General features: G+C 55.1%; 1 protein-coding gene across 8 annotated transcripts in view; it reads left to right on the top strand.

The window, feature by feature from the left end:
- NDRG4 (NDRG family member 4) overlaps positions 1 to 18,728 on the top strand; it is an 80,000-nt gene that overhangs the window by 52,050 nt on the left and 9,222 nt on the right. For 6 of the 8 annotated variants that reach the window (XM_053210358.1, XM_053210357.1, XM_053210359.1 and 3 more), the window contains 6 exons: positions 4,853 to 4,947; positions 9,676 to 9,720; positions 17,198 to 17,303; positions 17,525 to 17,645; positions 17,730 to 17,792; positions 17,908 to 17,968. In XM_053210358.1, the coding sequence (XP_053066333.1) occupies positions 4,876 to 4,947; positions 9,676 to 9,720; positions 17,198 to 17,303; positions 17,525 to 17,645; positions 17,730 to 17,792; positions 17,908 to 17,968 (468 nt within the window). In that variant the 5' untranslated portion in view covers positions 4,853 to 4,875. Of the gene's footprint in view, positions 1 to 4,852; positions 4,948 to 9,675; positions 9,721 to 13,677; positions 13,858 to 17,197; positions 17,304 to 17,524; positions 17,646 to 17,729; positions 17,793 to 17,907; positions 17,969 to 18,728 lie in introns of those variants that run through there. The other 2 variants (XM_027075889.2, XM_027075890.2) reach the window with 2 other exon arrangements.

Here is an 18,728-nt window from a genome sequence, read left to right as displayed (position 1 = left end):
TTACCTTTCTTCTGCTTTGGTTCCTGTGTTGCTCAGTGGGACAGTGATGGGTGTTTTGGTGTGGGGAAGGGCTCTTCACTATGCAGCACTCTCCCTGCCCAGCACCTTTCTCACCTCTGGCCCCTGGGCACTAGATACTAGTAGGAGTCCCCTACCCAGTTGCTAAGACAACAAAAATCCCCACAATAGACTTCCAGACATCCCTACCACTGTCTGAGCAGTGCTTCCATTCAGCGATTGCTCTGTTAGGATACGTAACTACTACTGAGCAATTTAATTGGTGTATTTATTGAATAGTTTCAGGAATGACCATAGTAATCACTTATATATATTTTTAAGTTTATTTATTTATTTTGAGAGGGGTAGGGGCAGAGAGAGAGAGAGAAAGAGAGAATCCCCAGCAGGTCCTGTGCTGTCAGCTCAGAGCCAGATGCAGGGCTTGATCCCACGACCTCAAGATCACGACATGAGCAGAAATCAGGAGTCAGACACTTAACTGACTGACCACCCAGGTGCCCTCTGTATTTTTAACACTAACACATCTGAGGGTTTACATGGCCCAGACCTCAGCATAGAATCATATTTAAAGAAGCACAAACCAGGGGAGCCTGGGTGGCTCAGTCAGTTAAGTGTCTGACGTTGGCTCAGGTCATGATCTTGCAGTCCATGAGTTCGAGCCCCGTGTTGGACTCTGTGCTGACAGCTCAGACCCTGGAGCCTGCTTCAGATTCTGTGTCTCTCTCTCTCTCTGCCCCTCACCCACTCGTGTTCTGTCTCTCAAAAATATATAAATAAACATTAAAAAAAGATTTCCTCTTTCTAGGAAGGAAGGAAGGAGCACAAACCAGGAACCAAAAGTAATTTAAAAGAAATGCAGGTCCTCGTCAAGAATCACCCACATCCACGCAGCTCAGGAGTCTCTGCCGCTGCTCCCAGCTCCCGTTTGCTCTGTGATGTGACTCTGTCACCTGGTCAGAGAGGCCATGTGTCCAATCCCCCTACTGCAAACATCCGTGTAACCTTCCTGCCAGCAGGTGTGAATCCAGCAAAAGACAGCAGGAAAATAACCCAGAGTTGCCTTATGCACAAGGAGGAAGTTAAGCAAGACCCTGATCAATCACCTTTGCTAAATTCTTTTTGTCCCATCCAGATGGGTGCCAAAATCTTCCATTTAAAAGGCATTTTTCTATCCATTGTCTCTGATGCACCTCTGAGGTGGGCAAAGGAAAGCTCATGCCCCAGTTTGCAGAGAAGCATCCTTTTAGTGGTTTTGCCCAAAATAAAGTGAGTGACAGGGAAGAAATACCGGCCATGGTTCCAGTGACTCCAGGCCTCAGCACCGAGAATTTGGAGAGTTAGAATAATCCCAGGCTTATATGGATCTAACGTGCTAGAATCGGGGATCAAAAGGGAGAAAAAAGGGCAGGGTGAAAAGAGCCATCACTGTTGCTTCCCAGACCCCTGGGGTTGCCCACCCAACCCTGCCCTGTGCCACCTACCTCCTTGCAGATCTGACCGCGGCTTCTTTATGGGAGGTCGATAGGAATCTCTCTTCCCCTCCCTGCCCAGCTTTTCTTTTCTTTTTAAAGTTTATTTATTAATTTTTTGAGAGAGAGAGCCAGTGTGCAAGTGGGGGAGGGGCAGAGAGAAAGGGAGAAAGAGAGAACCCCAAGCAGGCTCCACACTGCCAGCCAGCACAGAGCCTAATGTGGGGCTCAAACCCACAGACCATGAGATTGTGACCTGAGCCAAAATCAGGTGTCAGACACTTAACTGACTTGAGCCACCCAGGTGCCCCCCGCCAGCCACCCAACTTTTCTGATTTATAATTGATATATAACTTTATCTGCGTTTAAGGTATACAATGTGTTGATTTGATAAGGAATTTCATTTTCCTTTTACTTATCATTTAGCTGCCTTTTTTTTTTTTTTAACCATAACTTTCTTATGAAGAAGCTTCTAAGCCAGCACCCTGTGGGAATGTCTCTGTTCTGAAGCCCCACATCACCACCTGCTGGGCCCTGGGCTGCCTGTTTTCCATGGGCTGAGACACTCCCAGCTCTCTAAATTATAAGGTTTCTCTCCATCCCCCTTCCCCACCACCCCCTCGATCACAGGCCATCTGTCCCTGCACTGCCCACTCTCAGCCCTTTTAATAGCACCATCCTTGGGGAGGATGGTCTCCACAGTGGTTTCATAACAGGCTTGGGTGAGGGTGGGGACGCCCCAGTGCTGCCAAGGCGTTTAATCGAGTTGGTTATTCAAGGAGACTAGCAGCTAAAAAGTCCTAATGGGGGAAGAGTTTTCCAAGGTGGGGGCCCTTCTTTCAGCTCCCCACCCAGATGGATGGATGAATGCACACATCAGAAAGGATGGAAGAGAAAGGGGGAGGGGAGAGGATGCCTTTCTAAAAATACAGCCCATCTGCATTGTGTTAGCTGGTTTCCCCGGAAACCACTGGGAACAGAGAGCTCCAGCATGGCTCAGAGGTGCAGGGACCTGGGGCCCTGAGTAGGCAGGGACCTCCCTGCTGGGCTTCTTCCCTGGGGGGTGAGGGTGGGGGCCCTGCCCCTCTCCATTAGCTTCCCATGAGGCCTGGGTGGCCGTCAGCTCCCAGCCCAACCTCAGCACATCTAAACCCCAAACTAGACTCAGGTGGGGATCCCCATGCTATCACGAGGCATCTTGATAACACTCTGGAGGACTGATGCTTCCTGCTTCTAACAGGAGGGAAGGAAGCCCAGGGAAGGTCTGGAGCTGCCGCCTGGTCTCATGACAGTCTGCCACAGGAATAGGTCCCATCTGAGGCCCTGCGCCCTTGGGCCCCACACAACCACAGTGCAGACTCCATAGTCACTGGGCCTTCCATCTGGGAAGGGATGGGGTGGGATGTGTCTTCTGACCAACCAGCTAGTGGGATTGTCAGCCTTCAGGACGGAAAGGAAAGTCTGAGGGCTTCACCCTTAAGGTGACCAAAATAGAGGGGCACCTGGAAGGCTTAGTCGATTGAGTGTCTGACTTTGGCTGAGGTCATGAGCTCACGGTTCGGGGTTCGTGAGTTCAAGCCCCACATGAGGCTCTGCACTGACAGCGTGGGGCCTGCTTCATATTTCTGTCTCCTTCTCTTTCTCTGCCCCTCCCGTGCTCTCTTTCTCTCTCTCTCTCTCTCTCTCTCTCTCTCAAAAATAAACATTGAAAACAATTTTACAAGTGACCTAGAGAGAATTGGGGGGGGGGGGGAAGGGGTGTGAATGAATGGGAGGACTGACTCAAAGACCCCCTTTGCAGGCCTGGCCCTATCTGGGCATGCCATGGAGCCTCTCTTAGCCTTGGTTTCTTCATCTCCCTTTCCTTGAGGGTAAAATCAAACAGCACAAGAAGTCCTTTGTAAGCCATGAAATGCTTGGGAGAATAAGGCACTGCTGATCATCTCCATATAGCCTTTTAAAAGTGTTGGCTTTTCTAGATTTCAGATGATAGACTCTAGTTTTTCAGTCCTCCACCTAGGAATAATGCCTATAAGCTTTATATGTACATCCTTTCAGGCTTCTCTGTGGAACTATTCCTATTTTATAATCTCAAGGATACTGTATGTTTTATAACTTCTTTTTCCATTTATTATGACACAAGCATTTCCCCATGGTATTACATAATCGTTTACAAGTGATTGACCTGCAGTCTGTGGAATGCCCTATTCATGGACATTTAGCATTTTCTAGTTTATTATTATTATTATAAAAGGCACTGTGGTGAGCATTCTTACAGATAAATCATTAGGTGCCCTCTCTGGTTTCCTTAGGAAATTTCTTCCAGGGAGAGGACTGTGGAGTCCAAGAATATGAACCTTTTAAATTACTTTAATTCATTCTGCAAAACTGTCCTCCAGAAAGATGTAACAATTTATGCACCCACAAGCCGTGCAAGAGAAATGCCAGTTCTGGGGGGGGGGGGGGGGGAGTATCTTGCTTTAACTTGAATGTATTTGACTTCTAGTGGGCTTTAATATTTTCTCATGTATTTATTGGTCAATCTTAATTCTTTTCTGGATTTCCAGTTCACGTCCTCAGCTAGTTTTTCTGTTACTGCATTCTAATCTATGACGTCATGAAATCCAAGTAGGAATGGCTGTGCCAAGCTGGACAGATTGTCTCCGACGCCCCCACCACCACCACCTCAAAATATACACACAGGCGTGCATGTATACACACATGTGCACGTGTAACCCTTTCCTGAGGTTTAGAACCCCAGGGTCTCCCAGGAACACTCAGCTGTTAGGGCCTGGGACCTATCATGTGGCTGTGGGTTGAGTGGCCATCCCTCCCTGCTGCTGGCACATGGAGACTGGCACCCCCTCTTTCACTGCACACTGCCTGCCACACTGGGGGGCCAGGCTTTTCTTCCCAGGCCCCCAGGACAGCCCTGGGTTCTGTTCCTCCCCGTCCCTTCCGGGATCCCACTGTCCACTTCCAACCACAGGGGGCTTCTGTCTGCATCTGCCCCTGCATGTGGCCTCCCCACACCCATCCCCCTGCATCTCAATAAATGCAGAATTTTCCTTGAAATTGTTTCAGGAGTCATCCTGTGGTGCCTTTTCTCTTTTCTTTCTTTCTAAACATGCTTTAACTTTTAAGAGCAAATAATATAATGACGTCCTCTGAGCCAAACAGGCGGCTTTTTGCGGATGAAGCCTTGCTACCCCATGAAGCACTGCGAGATGCAGGGAGGATGGGGCAGTCCGTGCGGAGCCCTGTGCCCCTGCCTGGCCTGGGCTTGTGCTGCCCTCCTCCGCAAGGGGGGAGATTAAGCATCAGGGCCCAACCCTCATCCTCGTCCGCCCTCCCTCCCTCCCTAGGGCTCCTGCTCCACGACGTGACCATGGCCGGGCTGCAGGAGCTGCGATTCCCTGAGGAGAAGCCACTGCTCCGGGGCCAGGACGCCGCTGAGCTGGTGAGTCGCCCCTTCGTGGTCCTGGGGCGGAGGGCGCCACCTCGTGGCTAAGAAGGAAAACTCGTGCCTTCCCTCCAGTCTTGCTAATGGCAAGGAGCCCTCCGACCGCCCATGGGGAGCCGCGGGCCTGGCGGCTTTGGCTGTCTTTGGGGCTGGGAGGCTGTTTGGGAGAGTTATTCCCATTTCAGTGATGAGAAAACTGAGGCACAGGAAGTTAAGTCACTTGGCCAAGGTCGCATAGCTATTGGGGAATGAGGCCATACTCAACCCTCAGTTCTGAGAGGCCCTGGAGCCCCAGGAGGTACCCACTGGGGAGTGCCAGGGCCTTTCCTCACCTGCGGCCTTCTGTGTCTTTCCTCACAAGCCTCCGAGGGACGAGGGCAGATATTACCAACAGAGCCGTCGGGAGCAGTGGGACTGAGGCTGTCAAGGTGTTTGTGTCCAGAGGGCTCCCACTGGGGCACCAGACATTAGATTCCAGAGTTGTTTCTACCCCACGTCGTGGTGACGCCTAGCACAGCCTCCCTCCCCCTCCCTGCAAGGAACAGCTGAGGGTCCATTGCTTGTAGAATCCTGGCATGTCAGGACCCCAGGTCTCTGCTGGTTGTGCTACCCACTCCTCCTCTTACAGGTGGGGAAGCCAAGAGCTCAATCCCGGAATCCCCACCACTCCTGTCTCCACCCTGCCCTTTCACAGCCTCTGGCCGGGAGGGGAGCCCAAGTGCCACTGGGGGCCTCCTGTTGGGACAGAGTGGCTGGCTGGGGCTCCAGGGCCCAACCACATGAGGCTCAGGTCCTGCCTGTTATCTTCAAGACAGAACCTTGAGTTAACTGACAAAACCTGAGTATGTGGGGGCAGCTCCCAGGAATGGTCAGGGGGTGGCTGGTGAGCTGCACCCGTCCTAGCCTGTCCTGCCTCCCTGTTCCAGGCCCCCTCATCTCCTGTCTGCCGGCCTCTCCCCAGTGCTCTCCTTACCCTACAACCTTCTAAAGCACATCATGTCACTTTCTGCTTGAAGCTGGTCAGTGGCTGCCACCTGCTCGGAACTGCCACCACCATCCTTCCCAGGCCCAGGATGAGGCGTGCACCCGCCCCCCAGGCTCCCCGCTTCCTCCCTCTTCTGCTGCCGCCAGGTCCACCACGCTTCCCTATACTAGCCAATCATGTTCCCAGCTGCTTCCTCCGCCTGAGGTACCTAGCCCCGAACTTCCCCTCATTTTATTCAGGCTCTGATCAAATGCCCCCTCCTCCAAGGGGCTTTGTCTGACACGGGGTCTGATATTGATGCCCAGATCCTGTCTGTTTGATTTCTGGTCTCCCTGGTGCCTAACCGAGCCTTACACAGTGTAGGCTCTCAGCGAAGAGGGTTGGGTCATCACAGACTGAGATGCTTCTCAGAAGGAAGTTTCTCCAAACTTGTTGAAAAAGCCTCTCCTCCTCACAATCCCTTTCAAGTCATGCGAGCAGAGACCAGCCTGCTTGTGAGACTTGGTGGGCAGATGGTGCCCTTGGGGACCCCTGGACCTCATCACAAGGGCTGAGGTGTGGGATCAGAGAGCGGCCGCACGGAGGTCTGCCTGCTGGTACCAGGTGTAGGTCTGTGATCGGCACGTAGAACTGAGGGCACGACAGCCTCACGCCTCCGTGCCTGTCCTTCCACCCTCACCTCAGCACCCCAAGACATGCCCCCACACTCCTCCCCTGCCAGCCCAGCCCAGCCTTCGCTGGCCTTCCCGCCCTGACTCGGCAAGCATGGCTCCTTTGACCAGCAGCCTGGCTCTGCTTTCTGTCTGTCTGCTGCATCTGGTGTCCCTCACTTCATCCCACCTGGACCTGGACCAGAGTTTGCCACTGTGACGTGCTCGCCCTGCACAAGGGTCTGCATCTCAGCCCTGTGTGGAGGCCTCAAGTCCCCAGCTCAGTTCCTCTCTCTCTCTCTCTCTCTCTCTCTCTCTCTCTCTCGGGTTGGCACAAGTCCCATGCTGTGGACCTGGTCACGTCTGCTTTTACCAAAGGCACGTTAAAAGCCCCAAACACCTGTGTGCTCCCAGCATGGCCATTGTGGATTCTAGTGGCCTCACTCTTTGCCTTCCAGAGCTATTCTGGCTCTGGCTTTCTCTTCCGCTGATTCTCCTTTCGTAGCTGCGGTGCGGGAAGGGGTCTGTCCCCTCACTTTTTTCTTTTTCTCAAGATATATTTGAGAGACAGAGTTCAAGCAGGGGAGGGGCAGAGAGAGAAGGAGACACAGAATCTGGAAGCAGGCTCCAGGCTCCGAGCTGTCAGCACAGAGCCCGATGTGGGGCTCAAACCCATGAACTGTGAGATCATGACCTGAGCCGAAGTCGGACACTTAACCGACTGAGCCACCCAGGTGCTCCTCTGTCCCCTCACTTTTTAAACCTGCAACCTGCTAGGTGCAAGTTCTTGAGTCCAGGGAGGAGTGAATGTTTCCACATCTCTACCCGCCATCTCTCACTGTTTCAGGTTTGCTCGCCTCTGAAGACTCGGCCGCCAGGTGTCCAGGGCTCTGTGGGAGAACTGTTGCCCCTTCTCCCTGTGCCTGCATCCCCGTCCTCCCCACAGGTGCTCCTGGGCCTCCCCCCACCTGCCTTCCTCCCACTGTTCCTGCACCTCCAGGACCTCCCAGGGTCTCTGGATTGCCTTGTATTATTCCTGCTGTTGCTTGGTTTGGGGTCCTGCCCCTCCAGAGGCTTTCCCATCTCCTGGGGACCCCCAGTACCCTGAGAGCACACAGCACACCCTGCCATTATCTGCCTCATCCCTTGTGCTGATTTTGTTTTTAACAAAACTGTTCCCTTCTCTGAGATAACTGTGCCCTTAGGATTCCCAGGTATAAAAATCTCTCACATCTCTTTCCCACTTGGGGGTGATCTTCCAGTGAGAGGATTCATCAGTAACCAGCCTCGTCCCCTTCCTGAGACCACCATCCTCTCCGGGAGGCTCTGGGAGTGGCCTGACCAACCTCCATGCTCTCCACCCCTCCCCCAGGCAGAACCCTCCCGGCCCTGGAGGAGCCAGAAGGTGAAGCCAGAGGACAGCCATTGTGTCTGATACAGTTCGAGCTGCAGGAGACCTGGCTTTCCTCCTTGGGTGTGAGGCCCTCTAGTGCCATCTTATTCTCTCCACCACCCCCACCGCCCCAACTGCCACACAGCAGGTGGCTCAACTTTTCCTTATTTTGAGAGTAAAACACCCGAATTGCTGGTTTTCATTCTTTTTACTCCTGTGATTTAAGGTCATTTTCTTTCTTGTACTTAGTTGCCCACCCCTTGGGTTGCCGTCCTCTGACAACATCCCCGTCCTCATCTGATTGTCTCATTTATCCGTGTATTTATTCAGTAGAGCCATAGGGAGCATGTGCAGCATACAAAGTCAAGTGCAGAAGTATAAAGGACAGAGTGACAGCTAACACCGTGCTTCTCTTGAATCCTCGCAGACACAGGCTCGGAAGCAAGGTGGCCTGCCCTGTTTGTCATAGCTGAGCAGAGGGGAGGAGAGGTTTCTAGACAGACACAGTCAAAAGCAAGGCAGAGACCCAGGATCTCTGGTTTTCCAGGAAATGTGCTGGTCCTCCCCTCATCCTCATGAGGTTTCCTTCCCTAGACCAGAACCCACAGAAGACGAGTGTCTGAGGGCTGGTAGGTGGCATTGGGGAGAACCTGGCCACACAGACATATAGGGTTCTAGCCCTCTTGCATTCTGCCTCTCTGTGCCTTGCCAACAATGGGTGCTTCTGAGCTCAGTTCCCCTCGTTTGCAAAGTCAGACTCGTTCTTCCAAATCTGTTTGGATTTGGGAAGCCCATTCCATTACAGGCTTTCTGGTAGGAGCAGAGTCAGACACGGTCCTGCCTTCATGGCACTTACAGCCCAGTGCAAGGGACAGGCACCGGTGACTCACACCGTTTGGGGTAAATGAGCCTGAAAACAGGAGACCTCCGTGCTTTGAGAGCACAGAGCAGGCACGTCTGGAAAGGTGGGAGCAAGCACAGGCCCAGACAGAGCCTCTGTGCAGCTTAGTAAAGCCCACGAGTTCCTCCCTCACTGCATGGGCCCCAACTTCCCCATCCCTAAAATGGGTGTGCTGCCATGTCCCAATGACCTTGAAAACCATCTGTGGGGGGAAGCAGGACAAAGTAACAAACGATAAAGATTTGGCTTCATCAGAGATCCCACCCTTTGATAGCTGTGTGATTCAGCCTCTCTAAGCCTCACTCTTCCTACCTGTAAGATGGTAATCTTCACATTTTATTATTTTTTTAATTTTTTTTTTACGTTTATTTATTTTTGAGACAGAGAGAGACAGAGCATGAATGGGGGAGGGTTAGAGAGAGAGGGAGACACAGAATCCGAAACAGGCTCCAGGCTCTGACCTGTCAGCACAGAGCCCGATGCAGGGCTCGAATTCACGGACCGTGAGATCATGACCTAAGCCGAAGTCGGACACCCAACCGACTGAGCCACCCAGGCGCCCCAAGGGAATCTTCACATTTTAAATGAATAGGTAGAATTCATAGGTATGAGTCGCTGCTTGTAGGCTCGTCCATCAGGCACTTACTGGCCTGATGCCTGGGAGGCCCTGCATCACTTTTGTTAACAGTAAGATGGACTGGGGAACAGCTAGCGAGTCTGCTCAAGGCTGAGCCCCTGTGGTCCCCCTGGGCCAGCCAGGACCTAACATGCCACCTCTCTGTTTGCCTCCCCTTAGGAGAACTCCGACACCTTCCTCTTGGCGGTGGACACAGACTGGAAGGTAGGTCTCAGCTCAAACTGCCAAGGTAGGGGCCTGACAGCTGGTTGTCACCTTACCTTACCTTGCCCAGCCCGGCCCCAGAGGAGGGTCACAGCCCTTCTGTGCGGGCACCTTGCAGCCTCCAGGACCACCCGCCTGCTCACAGCAGGTTGATCTGCCCTCTGCCCAGTGGAGACGTGCTGCTCTTTCCCTGAACAGGACTGAAGCAGGGGTGAGGCCTGGGGAGAGTGAGGATAGAGATGGGATGCTGTCATCTGAATCAGCACTTTCCTCCAGTGAGGAAACTCTCCAGTGAGGTTGGTGCTCTGAAATAGCTCCTGTTTCCATGGAAGCTGTTGCCGGGACAACCGTGTCCTCTTTAGTTTGATGCCAGATTCCCCGTGAAAATTGAAATTGTTCTTTGTTTTTATTCCTCTGCGCGATGAGTTCGCTCACTTAGCCAGCCGTTTCTCTCTGAGTCCCATCATGGCCATTTATTTCCGGGTCTTGGAAAACATCTGGTGGAAGACACAATGGGGAACCTCAGTGGGTTCCAGGGCCCTGCTGGCCGTCAAAACCTGCTGAACAAAATCAGATCCTTCTAGGCCCTTCCTCCTGGCTAGATGGAACTAGCCCCCAGGCCACCGCCCTGGCCCCACCTGACTTCAATTTGGTTTGGTCTCAGAGCCCCAGGATAGCCCCAGCCTCCTGGTCTGGATGCAGGGTGACAGAAGAAGTAGGGTGGCCTGCAAGCTGCTCCCCCTCATGCACAGTGCTGCAGCAAGGATCCAGATCCCAGTCCTGTGCATCAGGCCCTGTGTCCCTTCAAGGACACCAGAGGAGGCTTCAGAACAATGCATGTGCTCTGATCCCTGGGGAGCATCAGTTCAAACACAAAGGGCTCTGGAGCTGAGGGTAGGATGGGGTCTGGGGAACAAACAGGAGCCTCTGAGGAGGGAAAGGAGGGACGTGGCCAGGAGATGGCCCAGGCCCAGCTGGAGATCAGTACAGGCACCTCAAGGGGGACTTCTCGTCCTCCCTGCTCAAATGAAGGCAAGAATGTGTGGACAGACAGCCCTCAGCCCCTGCCTGACACCAAGTGGGACCTGCCAGACCAGATGCTGACTACCAGCCCCCAAAACACACTCTGGAGGTTTTGAAAGGAGAGAAGGGAGTCCTGGGGTCCTTTGCAGCTCAGTCCTTGTGTACCAGGCCCAGCCCAGGGCTACTGCTGGCAGTGCCTGGGACCCTCTGCCTGGTAAAGGGCAGCATGTGCTAAAAGGCACCTTGCTGTCTCCAGTTGCACCACATGGAGGCTGCACAGAGGCTGCCTTTTTTTTTTTTTTTTTTTTTTTTTTTTTTAGACGAGCAGCTGAGAGGACGGATGACCGTTATCTGGGCCAAGGCCTGGCAGGGATTTTATCCCCTTTGATTCCTTGCCTCAATGGACCCAGCCAGTGGGGGAGGCAAGACAAACAAGAGCCAGACAGACCTGGGTCCAGGGCCTGGCCCTGCCACTTATGAGCCATGTGACCTCCAACACACGTCACTGCCTCATTTGTACAGTGAGGACAGAGCTCGGACCTCCCCACGTGTTTGTAGGGAATGATGCCCAAGGCCCAGCACTCAGATGCCGAGAGAACTGTGGCTATGGCCACCACAGCATGGAGTCAGAGGCAGACTACCTGAGTGTGGTTCCTGGTTCTGTGTGACGTTGGGCAGGTTACAGAAATTCTCTGTGCTTCATTTTCCTCGTCTATAAAGTGGGTGTTAAGAGGATAAAATAAGGTAGCACCTGTAAGGCATTTGACAGAGACTGGCAAGTGGGAGATAGGCTAATAAGCATTTGCTACTCAAAAATGTGACTTCAGGCCCGGAGTGCTAAGGTGCTGGTAAGATCCATGTTTACTAGCTGTTTGGGACACTTAACTTCTCTGTGCTTTAGTTTTCTCATCATTTTCCACAGGTGTGTGAGGACTGTGTGTTATCCTTGCAGCCACTCAAGCAGACAGCACAGCTCTTCTCCCATTTACAGATGTGGAGGCTCAAAGAGGTTGACTGACTTCCCCAGGGTCACACAGCAGAGAAGTGGCAGAGATATGACCGGAGCCTAGATTTGGCTGGTAGCACCTGAGCCTGCCTCGTCCAGCCACAACTGCACAACCTCCAGGGAAGGGGCCAATTCCCAGTTTGGAGAGGCACACGGATTGCCTGGGCACATTTCTCCCCTGTCAGGGCCTGGGCAGGCATGGGCTCAGGTCTAGAGCCCCTCAGGCAGCTCTTTCTTGTCTTGGTAGCAACTCTTCAGGAAAGCATGGTTCCTGTTTTACAGTTGAAGAGGCTGAGAAATTAAAAAATCCTTACCCAAGGTTACCCAGCTAGTGGGTGGGGGAGCTGGGACTTGAACCCAAGTCTATGGATTTGAAGGCAGTGAGCCTAACAGAAATCGGGCCATGGATTGGAGTGGGCAGTATCCAGGATCAGCTTCTCAGTTGGGTCCAAGGGTGGCCACTCAGAGGTCAGAGGCTGGACTGGGCATAAAGTTGGAAGGCGACCATGGAAGAGCAGGGGTTTAGTGGCAGAAAGGGTGGGAGGATACCCTTCGCCCCCTTTGAGGAGCAGGTAGGAGCATTTTGTGGACAGGGCAGGGGGCGTGGCTGTGCCAAAGTGGCCGCAGAGAACAGGGAACATGGCTAGTAGGTGAGGGGCCGTGGGACACCGTGCTCCATATCCTGGCAAGAGGTCAGAGATGGGGCAGGGAAAGTCGTCGGTGCGCTCCAGACAGAGGATGTGGCCAGGAAAAGCACACATGGCAGGTGTTGACCAAATCACTGGGCACCAGAGATGAGGAGGTGACCCCCTTCCCTCAGTGCTGCCAGACAGCATGCAGGGCTGTCCATGCTCCTTCATCAAAGAGACAAAATGGGGGCACAGGCGCCTAGCACCCTCCTTCTCTGTGTGGTTCCTGCCGCCTCAGTCCTTGGGCTCTCTCCTCTGCTCACCTCCCTGACCTATTTCCTCTCCTCGGCCTCCTCCTTCCCAGTTTCCTCTACCTGCAAGACTCAAACCAGCTCTCTACCCAAGTCCTTGCTGTTCAGGACAGGGCAGAGAGCCTGAGGTGTCCTCTGCATCCTGGCGCCCCCCCCCCCCCAACCTGGGAGCCAAGCCCCACACTGGTTGTGGGTGGGTCTGCAGGAGGTGGGCGTGTCCACTTTGACAGGCTGACCCCAGTCCCTCCTCTCCCTGGTAGCCTCCAGCCCCTTGCTGCAGGGTGGGGGTGGGGAGGGCAAGACTGGTGCGTCCCCACCATACCTGCTGGTTCTGCAATCTGCCCAGGCCCCCTGCGCCCAGAACCCCCATTTCAGCACTGTGGGCAGGCGCTAGGCGTGCATGTGGGCAGAATGAGGGCTACCTGAGGGGAGAACCTGGGGAGTGGAGAAGGAGAATTCCCTGGAACAGGGTCACGAAGGAAGGTTGCCCCAGACAGCCAGTCACTTCCCCGTCCCTTCAAGGTTAAGTCATCCAGACCTTTCTGACGTGGAGATTGGGCTCGAGGCCATCTCAGGCCCTCCCCGCCCCCCTGGGAATGGGACAAGGGCGGGGCCGCCTTGGGCATGCCTGTGTGGCCTCCCCTGCCCCGCGTTAGTGTCCGTGTTCATGAGAGCTCCTGTGTACCTGACACAGGGCACACCTGTACGTGTTGTCTCTTCTCTCATCTTCCCAGGACCCCTCGTGCAGCTGCAGCTGTTGGTGTGTGCCCGCGCGGGAGGTGGGGGGGCGGGAGGTAGGGGCTAGGGACCATGGAGGATGATGTGTTGCTGGGGGCGGGAGGAGCAGGGGGAGGAGCAGGAGCCGGTGAGAGAGGACTTCGGAAGCCAATCAGAGTCAGGTTTGTCTCCCGACAGCCAATCTGGAAGCGGGGGCTGGGGGCGGGGGGAGCGTGTGGCTGCGCAGAAACCCCGCAGGGAGGCGGGGCCGGCCTAGGCCAAGAGCCTCGGCTTATAAATGGCCCGGGAGCGGCGCCCCATCACAGCGTCGCCGTCTCCCCTTCTCACTGCCCCCTCCTTTTGGACCGTGGTGACTCAGGCCTTTGTTTGCCCTTCCTGGTAGAGGCGGATCGCCTTCTCGCTCGGCAAGATGCCGGAGTGCTGGGATGGGGTGAGTGAGGGCTCTGGGGGCGGCCAGGTGGGCAGGGAGGACGGGACATCCCTCTGCCCCTGGCGGCGGATCTGCCTTCAGTCGCCTCACCTTGGGAGTCACCGAGGCAAGGCCAGCAGTTTCTAGTCTCCCTGGTGACCCTGGCCTGCATCAGTGGTTAGTTAGGGTTTAGTTGCTAGTCAGCGTCTATGGGGAAGGGCTGTGACCTGTCCGCAAGCCTGGGTGGACCGGTGTGCCAGCGCGTGCACATCCCCCTGGCGGTGTGCCCTCCGTCTCGCAGGTGCCCGGTGGGCGTCTGCCTCGCGCCTGTGACCATCTCAGCCCTGGGGCAGGCTGTGTTCACTGCACGTGTCAGGGTCTCCACCTTTCTGATCCTGCGAGGGTTGTCTTGGTTGTTCGGATCGCCTCACTGAAGTGACAATCGAAGGACAGACAGCCTCTTCCTTCCTTAAGAGTTGCTTGCAGCGCCTCCGTGGTCCCCAGGGAACTGCTGTGCCAGTCCGGCTGAGGCGGGGAGGTCTGGGGGAGGTGCTACCCGAGCCTTCAGGCCCAGGTCCCTGCGGGGGAGAGCTCGAGGAGGGGGTCGCGGGTCTTACTTGGTGGGTGGGGGAAGCCAACGCTGGAGCCATGAGCCTGCGGGGCAGCAGTGCCCCGGGGTGCTGTCCTTCCTCCAGGAGGGAGAAGCAGGAGCACACCTCCTACACCCCCCACGCCTGGCCTGCCCTGAAGGTGCCACAGACCACCGGGTGCCCTGCACCTTGGCAGCAACGTCAGCGCCTACCCCGTGTCTGCACCCAGGGGGCCGAATCCCTGATGCGGTTTGATGGAATGAATTGTACTAGCCCCTCCCCCCAGCCCTTCACCCCCTCCGTGTGCTGAAACCCGGCTGGGAGCACCCCCCTCCAGTCCTCAAGGTCACAGGAGAGAGGAGTCGGACGGCAGAGAGAGGACGTCAGAGCCCCCTCCCTTGCTGCTGCGGCAGCTGTGCCTCGCGGGCGCCCACCTGGAGGCGGGGAGGGGGGGGGCTCTGACGTCACCAGGAGCCAATGGGAGCGCCCGGCCCTGAGGGCTGGGGGCTCCTAGTGGGTCCGGCCGCGGCCCTTGGATCACCCCTCTTGTGCAGGACCCGGAGGAGCGGGGACACTGGGCTTCCATCTGGCTGAGCTGGGTCTGAGCTCCTGGATTGGCCGGGGAGGGTTCAGCCAAGTCATTGGGCCGCAGAGGCCCAGCAACCGGGCCATTGCCCTCCACAGCCCATCCCACCCCGGGCAGTTAAGCCTTAGCAGGGAGAGCATTGCCCAGGCACCGGTGATGGTGTTGCTGCGGTCACACCAGGGCTGGGAGGCGGGTAGACACCCCTCACGCGCAGTCAGAGGGTGGAAGTCTGAGGTGGTGGCGGTCTGAGGGTGGAAGACTGCCACCCTGGGCCCGGACTTGAAGCCGGCAGGGCTAGAGCCGACCCCACATGGACCTGCCCTTCACACCCGCAGGAAGCGCATTGCAGCTCTTGTGCGATGGGCACCCCTCCTGCCCGCAACCCTCCCAGTCTTTCCCCACCCTCCCTCCATAGCACTGTGCATCCTTCCTGCCCCAGCCCCTGCTCTTCAGAGCTAAGAGACTGTGGAGGATGCTGCATGCCTCCCCGCCCCCCACCCCACCCCTCACTGCCACCAAGCAGGGCCAGGCAGCTCTGGAAAACTGCCTGCTTGCAAATCTATTGGGTGGAGCCTTGACTGCATACCCCTGATCTCTGAGGCTGGCACCTGGCAAGGCCTGCTGTACCTTCTCTGGACTTGACCTTGGGAAAGTTATTTCTCCTTTCCAAACCTCAGTTTGCTCCTCTGGGGCTTGGGTCCCTGTGAGGAGTAAATGAGAAGACACATGAGAAGTGCCTGGTCAGAGTCAGTGAGCAGGAAGTGCTCCTTGTTTTGATGGCCCTGAGGGAGGACAGTGCTAGGATGTGGGGAGGCTGTGGTGGACCTGGGACCACTTAGAGGACATCAGGTTTCTTTAACAAGGTCTCACAGCAGAATTGTGGTTCCCAGGGTGTGGCCTTTGGCCATAGGGTTTATATCACCTTGTCATTCCCCACTGGAGACACAGGCCTGAACAGTGGTCCTCTGAGCCCTGACCCAAGAACACCAGGCCCCAGGAAGCTGTCTCCTGCCTCCTGAGTCTCCCCTTTTCTCTCAGGGGCAGGAACATGGTATCTCTCTGAACCTAAGCGTCCTCCATCTGCAAAAGGGGCAAATGCATGCATAACATGCATGGCACCTGGCACACATGTTGTTCCTTTCCTGCCCTTGACCTTAGCTTCGCCTCCAACCCACAGGGACAACCCACAGAGATCCCCTTGGTGCAGGGCAAGGCTGTTAATTCAGCTCTGACAGACCCTCTTAGAGTCTGTCCTTCTAGTGGCCCAAAGTGACTAGCTGGCAGAGGGACCAGCCAGCAGGGCACCTCCCTAAGGCTCAGGGACGCCTGAGCACTTCAGCCTCCTTTTCTGCAAGTGCTACATGCTCCACAGACATCAGCTTCTTCCGTTCTCATGGGGTCCCCGTGAGATGCGTGGGAAGAGGTGGCTGAGGCACAGAGAAGTGGTATATACCCTGTTCAGAGTCACACAGTAAGGGACAGAGGAGGTCTTGAACCTACATCATCCAGCACTGTTTCCTGAAGGACTAAAAACACCAAGCCACAAAACCAAGGGCGTGAACACAGGAGGACCCTATAGTGGTCACTGCAAGAAGGCCTTTGGGGTGGGAGTGCACATCTAACCATGCCCTGTTGGAAGGGAGGCCTTGGGGATCTGGGGGAGGGGCATTCGAGGTGGAAGGAACAGCATGAGTAAGAGTGTGGAGGTGGGAGCCAGGGTCAGGTGTAGGGGTTGGAGGCTGGGCTTGGCTGAAAGGGGAAGGTTACTGCAGATTCTAAGCAGGGCTGTTGAGGCCATTCACCTTCTGAATGGAGGAGGAACATGCTGAGGTCGCGACTCAGGCCAGGGTGGCAGAACTGTCCTGGAGGGGCTGCAGGGAGACAGAGAAAACGAGCTTCACTGGACTCTGCAGGGCCAAGGGCAGCAGGGCCTGGGCACTGGCCGCCCACCCCACCAGTCTGCAGAACTTCCCCGTGCAGACTGGCTCATGCTGTCCCTGTGCCAGACGCCTCTGGGAAGGAGTGCTCCGTCTGCTCTGTTCTCCCTGGGGGCTGCTTGGGGTGATGAGAATGAGATGCCCCCCCATTGGGAGGTGGAGGCCCCACCACAGGCTCATCAGCCCCCAGGCTGCCCATAAGCCGCAGTGAGGGCTGCCCAGAGTGTCTGGTACCGTTTCCCCTCCAGGAACATGACATCGAGACGCCTTACGGCCTTCTGCACGTGGTGATCCGGGGCTCCCCCAAAGGGAACCGCCCGGCCATCCTCACCTACCATGATGTGGGCCTCAATCGTGAGTGCACCCCAGCCTCATCCTGCCTTCCTCTGCCTCCCCTCCTTCCCCACAGGGCCCCGGAGATCCCCACTCACCCTCAGCTTGGTGCCCTTAGCCATTTGGGCCTTGGTGTCACTGCTGGGCCACGAGGCTGACCACCTCTGCCTTGCCCTCCCTCTCAGGGCCACAGGCCTCCCTACCCCTTTGCTGAGCCACAGCTGAGAGGTGTGTCTTTGCAGACAAGCTGTGCTTCAACACCTTCTTCAACTTTGAGGACATGCAGGAGATCACCAAGCACTTTGTGGTGTGCCACGTGGATGCCCCTGGTCAGCAGGTGGGGGCGTCACAGTTTCCCCAGGGGTAGGTACCGGGGAGCCCCCCTCCAGGTTTCCCAGCTCTGTGCCCCAGGCAGCACCTGGCCCTGACTTCCTGCTCTGCCTGCAGGTACCAGTTCCCCTCAATGGAGCAGCTGGCCGCCATGCTCCCCAGCGTGGTACAGCATTTTGGGTGAGTCTCTCTCCTTACCCTGTCCCTGTGCTGGGGGGGCCATCAGAGTCACCTGATGGCAATCATGGGAAGTAGCTCCCCGAGCCCTGGAGTGACCAGCCACGCTTTCCACCAGGTTCAAGTACGTGATTGGCATCGGAGTAGGAGCCGGAGCTTATGTGCTGGCCAAGTTTGCAGTGAGTCTCCTTACTTCCACCCCCACCCCAGGGCCGATGTCTCCTGGAGGGGGCCACCCTTCAACCATAGGAACATTTGCTCTTTCTTCCTTCTCCTTCCCCTCCCCGCCACTTCCTCTTCACTCAGAAAAGCCCTTTGTTTTCTTTTATTCACCCTAGGAAATAAAAAAAAGAGGAAGATTACTTTTTCCATACATTTCCTCAAAAGACTAGACTATAACTTGCTTACCATTATCCACAGCCAAAGTTTCTTTTAGCGGCAAACCATACAACTAACTGCTCTAGCCACTAAGTAAGGATTATCCTAAGCACTCATTCAGTAATTAGGGTAATATTTAAGCATAAGGCTTTTTTTCCCGTCTTTTCAAGTTTTTATTTAAATTCTAGTTAGTTAACATAGATGATAAAATTGGTTCCAAGCGTAGAATTTAGTGATTCATCACTTACATACAACACCCAGTGCTCATCACAAATGCCCTCCTTAATACCCATCTAGCCCATCCCCCGCCCACCTCCCTCCATCAACCTATTTGTTCTCTATCATTAAGCCTCTTATGGTTTCCTTCCCTCTTTTTTCCTTTCTCTATGTTCATCTGTTTTGTGTCTTAACTTCCACATATGAGTGAAATCATGCTATTTGTCTTTCTCTGACTGACTTATTTCACTTAGCATAATACCTTCTAGTTCCATCCATGTCATTGCATGGCAAGATTTCTTTCTTTTTGATGGCTGAGTAATATTCCATTGTGTATGTATACCA

The sequence above is a fragment of the Acinonyx jubatus genome, chromosome E2 (assembly GCF_027475565.1).
Source record: "Acinonyx jubatus isolate Ajub_Pintada_27869175 chromosome E2, VMU_Ajub_asm_v1.0, whole genome shotgun sequence".
Taxonomy (NCBI): Eukaryota; Metazoa; Chordata; class Mammalia; order Carnivora; family Felidae; genus Acinonyx; species Acinonyx jubatus.
This window is presented reverse-complemented; position numbering and strand designations above follow the sequence as displayed.